Raw genomic sequence first — 6,141 nt, 5'->3', positions numbered from 1 at the left:
GAAAGGAAAAGAAATGCCCATGTGGCTTATTTAAAGAAAGATACCATAAATAAACAAATAAATAAACCTGAATACTACTGGACTTCTTGACTTCATGAACAATCCTCAGGAGGTCTAGTCAGAAGTTCTATGCTATTCAATAGTGTTTAGGCCCTGAAAAGTGTCCTTAGGATTGCACCCTTAGGATCTATAACCAGTTGATAACATTCTCCTGAGCACAACACTATTTCTAATCATCTGGGAATAACTTTATTTATAAGATATTTGATCAGTTGTAACATCCTTTTTTGAAGCTCTCTTTATGCACTGATCTAGACCAGAGCAGTAACACTAATTTGCCAAGAGTTAACAATAATAAAACTGTAGAGAGATTTAAGGCAAGGCAATAAATACGTTTACAATGTTAATGATAAAGAAATAAGATTGTGAAGAAGATGATCAGCGCTAGGACGCTCTGCTACATCAGCTCTCCAACAGTTTCCAATTATAGTCTCAAGATTTTGTCCGATGGCTGAGTCTCTAAACACAGGTGCAGTCAGAGAGGGGCGCAGGTTATAAGCCACCACAGAGTAGAGTACATACTGGTGCTCACCCAGATAAGGCTCTTCCTGTGTAACCATTTGCCAGAGAGTAATAGCAAAAGAGTAAATATCTGCTTTGGAGGTCACTTTTTCTCCTTTAAGGAGTTCAGGAGCTCGATGGGTATATGTTCCCCCTTGGTGATACAGCTGTGGGCCTGAGGTTGCAATATCCTCTAGCTTATGGGAACATCCAAAGTCTCCAATCTTGCAAATATTTTGTTCAGTGATAAATATGTTAGCAGGTTTTACATCCAAGTGCACAATTAACTGTGAATGGAGAAAGACTAGACCTGCCACAATGTCACAGGAGTAGTGCAGAGACTGAGCTAAGCTTAAGGACTCTCGGCCACATCCAAGGCCATCATCCTTCCTTTTTCCTGTTACCCAGTTAGTCCCATAGATAACATGATGCAGAGTGCTGTTACCTACATATTCCATTATTATGGTCCCCAAACTATCCTGCTCAGCAGGGGAGCATGTACTAGCAGCTATTACACGCACCACATTTTGATGATCAAGGTGTGCTACATTTAGTTCTGCCCAGAAGCTCTGCCGTGATGCTAAACTGTTCTTACTGCATTTCTTCACCTGCTTTACAGCCACTGTAGCTCCACGGTAAGTAGCCTTGTAGACCGAACCAAAGCCACCAGAGCCTAGGGGATGCAGCAGACACAAATGATGCCAGTCTATAGAACACCAAGCCAGGCGAGGGGGCAGCCGATGCAGTTTGGGAGAATTTTCCCCTACCAAGAGCTTTCCACTTTTGGCAGGCAGCACCAAGGGACTGCTACAGGGTCGCACATTCACAGATGGAGAAAATTCCAAATGAAGAAGACGACTAAGAGGAAGAGGAGATGGCATGCCTGTCTAAAGATAAAGTTAGGATTGGTAAACAGAAAAACATTAAGCAGTTACTGGGGAAGTTTAAACTCCAGTTCCTGTCTCATAAATATCTGCATCTATTTTCAGATGAAAGGAGTTTTACCAGGGATTTATAAACTGGGGCTATATAGAGAATTCAAATTACAGTCTCAGTCCTAAAAAGACTTACAGCACAGTCCTAATACTCAAAAGTAAGTACCACTTAACTCAATGGGACTAAGTCCCTAGGAAGTACATTCAAAATGACAGCCTTACATGGATGTAAATTACATGTCAATGTTTTCAGGATGACTGGGAATTAAAATATTAACCCTTTGTTGTACAATAGGCCTTAGTTTTTACTTGCATGTAAAGTCACCAAGTAAATAGACCTGAGAGATACAGGATAGTCATTTTAGGAACCATTGTCCCCCAACTTTAATAGCTGTCTAACAGACATTTTGTAGCCACAGCTTTCTTCAGCACTGTATCTCCATGTTCCATACCTGATGAATTTCTGCCTGTCATACAGTAACTCAAGACCTCTGCCGGAAAAAAGTGGAAAATATACATGGCCTTAAACAACAAAGATTATCTCTCGCTTTATGTAATAAAATTGGGGCAAAGCTTTCTCAAAACTTGTCTTCAAACTACCTACAAAAACTAACTGTATAAAGCATTTCCTTAAGTCAAGTTTTGCAATTATTGCACAATGATACCTCATAGAACTCTTAAGGGATTCCCCCCCAGGATTTTTCAACATGCATTGTGTTTTATGGCAGTTACACAGACTTTACCAAGACATGGTTGCCATTCACACTACAAGCTAGAAGTGTATTTCACAGGATCAAGTTATCTTCAGATGATGGTCTTGAAGTGCAGTTATGTGAGGAGACCATATAGTTTTCTTAGATCAGCTGATTATAATCAAGACAATTCATTCAATATGTACACAACAGTATAGTGATTAGACTGTTGGACTAAGCCTGAGTTTAATCACAGCTCAGTCATGAAGATCACTGGGTGACTTCCCAGCCTGACTGACTTCCCAGGGTTGTGATTGCCATAATGAGCTCCTTCTATAACTGGGTTACGTAAAAATCTTGTACATAGGAATACATTTATACAAGCCCACTTTAGATGAACATGAAATCTGTTGTATGCACAGAAAAAAGAAAGGGTCTAGCCATTATGACTAAAAACCAGGTTCGGTGCCTGGTGGAATTTCTCCATTCAAAGAGATGAACTTTCAAATTATTCTCTAGCTTTGATAATGAACATTTGTTTTGCCTTACCTAGAGCCAGTCACTCTCTGCAAGTCCAATTTACCCCACAGGGTTGTTGTGAAGATAAAATGAGGGAGAACAATGTATGCTGTTTTGAGGTCTTAGGAGGAAGGGTGGGTTAAAAATGTACTGGTTAGATAATTTTAGTAAATCTCTTGCATAGATTCTCAGTATCACACTGGGCCATCCTAAGAACACTTCCTTGGGTGTAAGTGCCATTCAATATACTTCAGTAGGATTCTGAGTAGACCTGCTGAAGATTGCTCTTCAGATTGCTCTGTGTTCTCCAAGTTGCTCTCTGCCTACATTATTCAGAAGTATCCTACTGCGTTTTGATAAGATATAATCTCAAGTGTATAATTTAAAGCATACAGACAAGTGGGCCTATTAGCTGCGAGACTATTGCTTATTAAACCGAATTAGGCAACATTCTATCCTTTTAATGTATTATGACTAAAAGTACCAAATGCTAAGTTTTGTGATACAATAGTAAGGTTTTAAGTCAAGTGGTTTCCTTGCATTCCTTTTTCTGTATGTCTCTTGACATTATTTGCTTATATATAGTAACAATGGCTTCTTCTCTGAAATCTACCTGAAAAGATATAATTATCCAGAATTGTTCAGACTTTCTTGTTTTTTTATATTTGTGTGTGTGTGCCTGGAAGTCATGGTTGACTTCTGGTGATTCCTAGTGGGGCTTGGACATTTCAGAGAGGTGGCTTATTATTGCCCGCCTCTGTGCCTTGGCATTCCTTGTAGTTCCCCCCTCCAAGTACTTGCCAGAGTCGGCCCTACTCAACTTTCGAGATCTGACGAGATCAGGCTTGCCTGGGCTATCCAGGTCAGGGCTGAGAATTGTTTAGACTTTTTAAAAATGCAAAACAGTCACTCCTCCATTTGCACTTGGCTGGATGACCTTGGGCAAGCCGTAGTTCTGATAAGAGCTGTTCTTGAAAAAAGAGCAGTTTCTGTCAAGAACTCTCTCAGCCCCACCTACCTCACAGGGTGTCTGTTGTGGGGAGGGGAAGGGAAAGGAGTTTGTAAGCCACTCTGAGACACCTTTGGGTCGTGAAGGGCAGGGTATAAATCCAATTTCTTCTTCTCTTCTTCTTCTACATATAAATATGTATGTTATATATGCATGCTGTTTATTTACCACTATATATGTACACTTGTTTTCTTCCCACAGCACTCTCAACACAATAACTTAGGCCTTGTTTAAATATAATGCTAGCGGAAAGAAGTTGCCAGTGTTAATTCTTGGAATTAGGCCACTGTATAGACCACAGAAATGTCTTCAGACAGCGCTGGCTCTTTGGCTTGGAAACGGAGATGAGAACCACCCCCTAGAGCTGGATTTGACTGGCTTTCGAGCAAGGGAAACCTTTACCTTTACTATAGACAACAGTAACACACTAGTATAACATATACTCACTTCCCAATTCTGGCATACAACACTGCATTGGCTGAGTGGCTATTTCAAAATGGTTATGCTTAAGATTGCATATGTAAGTTCTTCTGTCCTACCAGCATTATAGTTGCATCAGGGCTTAGAATCAAAGAATCATGAGGGTATGTACTCAGTTCTCTTTTACCCTGGAAAGTTGCAAAGAATAACAATGCCAATATTTTCATAACAAAACATCAGGTGTTTCTATTTGGATATTTTGACACTGATTTTTGTTCTTTTTACATTGTCCTAATATAGAAACTGGCCAGAAGTTTAACAAGGATTTATATTTTTCACTAGTAGAAAATAGACAATGATTAAACAGAAAAGCCAATTTTTCTTTAATGTTGCTGGATTTTTTTAATGCAAAGGAAGCAGCCTTTATATATGGTTTTGATTCCTGTATACTATATTTGAAATGGTGTACAAATGTCATTGTCATTATTTCCTGTTCTGTTTGCACTGCCTACTCCTATTGATTGGAAACTCTGTATTACACCTGAGGTGTGTTTTGCTTGTATTACACTAGGGGTACTTGTATGAAATTTCTAGGCAGTTGGAACATTAACAGTGCAATCCTAAAAAGAGTTACACTGATGCCCCTGAGATCCTCAACCCCCTGGACCCCCATTTTGCCATAGTTTGTCCCCATACTTTTTTTACACGTGCACACCTCAGAGTTGGCCAAGGTTTGATAGAGAGAGCCTGAATGATATCAAAGGGCAGTGAGTTATGCCAAAGGAGAAAAGGAATGCAGGGCAGCTCTTCTATCAATCATGCAAAAATTCACCCTAAGAAAACCTAGATTTCCATAACAATGAGCAATAGGCTGATTCCAGCAATTTAGTGAGTATCTAAACAACTACACAGGAAGGTTCCAGCCCTTCTTTTTAAGGACCTCGCCCCCTTCTCAATCTGAGACCCCCTTGGTTAGTGGAGTCCTCCTCTTATTTTTGGCTTAGTTGTTTTAATAGGCACCCCCTTTTAGAGACTAAGTGCCACGGGATCTGAAACTTGGAGAAACTCATAAAGGTACCTGGTTACAGCCATGACATGAGAAAACCCAGGAGAGAGGAAGTGTGTGCTGGAACTACAAACTGATTAAATGCAACTCCCCCAACTCTAGTGGCATAGTGTTCTCAAGGACCAAAAAACCTTTCAATGCTAAGGTCCACAGTATGCCTAATACAATCATATCCCTTTCTCCAAGGGATACTTCATCAAGGCAATGTGAACTATTTCCAGCTATAGACAGTTGGGCAATCCTTCAGTATCACTAAGCCAATCCAGCCATTGATAAAGTCAGTATAACATCCAATGCACCCAGGATGGGCCATCAGGAGGACACGTAAACCCATCATTCACTCCCAGTTCTTTTTCAATATGCTAAAACTGTCCAGTGATCACCCCACCTTGGAATGTCAGGTATTTCCCTACTAATCTTCCTGCCAGTTTTTGACAGCCATTACCTTCAAACTGCCCAGTCAAGTTCAAGCTTCATGTCTTGGGCCAATCATGTTCCTGGGAAAGTGGATTCTCATGTCTAGCTATGGGACCCATCCCCATAAAAAGACCATCCCAAGTCAGTGGAAAGTGTGTCAGGTTTTCCAACAATGAAAGCCAGTTTGGTGTAGTGGTTAAGTGTGCGGACTCTAATCTGGGAGAACCGGGTTTGATTCCCCACTCCTCCACTTGCACCTGGCTGATGACCTTGGGCAAGCCGTAATTCTGATAAGAGCTGTACTTGAAAAAAAGTTGTTTCTGTCAGAGCTCTCTCAGCCCCACCTACCTCACAGGGTGTCTGTTGTGGGGAGGGGAAGGGAAAGGAGTTTGTAAGCCGCTCTGAGACACCTTTGGGTAGTGAAGGGAGGGGTATAAATCCAATCTCTTCTCTTCTCTACAATCTGAACACCCCTGCAACTGTATTGTGGGCTTCTTTTTTTTCCTCCTTGCTCTGCTTCTT

At 40.8% G+C, this 6,141-nt stretch overlaps 1 protein-coding gene across 1 annotated transcript; it reads right to left on the bottom strand.

Annotated features, from left to right (window-relative positions):
* Positions 1-395: 395 nt before the first annotated feature.
* On the bottom strand, positions 396-1,442 carry MOS (v-mos Moloney murine sarcoma viral oncogene homolog). Its single transcript, XM_015415267.1, has one exon. It carries the CDS (start codon positions 1,440-1,442, stop codon positions 396-398), a length of 1,047 nt encoding a protein of 348 aa, XP_015270753.1.
* Between the last annotated feature and the right edge of the window lie 4,699 nt (positions 1,443-6,141).

The sequence above is a fragment of the Gekko japonicus genome, unplaced genomic scaffold (genome assembly GCF_001447785.1).
Source record: "Gekko japonicus isolate JY-2015 unplaced genomic scaffold, Gekko_japonicus_V1.1 scaffold382, whole genome shotgun sequence".
Classification (NCBI taxonomy): domain Eukaryota; kingdom Metazoa; phylum Chordata; class Lepidosauria; order Squamata; family Gekkonidae; genus Gekko; species Gekko japonicus.
Note: the sequence above shows the minus strand (reverse complement) of the source record. Positions and strands in the feature narration are given on the sequence as shown.

Excerpts from the sequence above, each read along its gene's own strand:
- MOS (XM_015415267.1), bottom strand. The coding sequence starts at position 1,442 with ATGCCATCTCCTCTTCCTCTTAGTCGTCTTCTTCATTTGGAATTTTCT.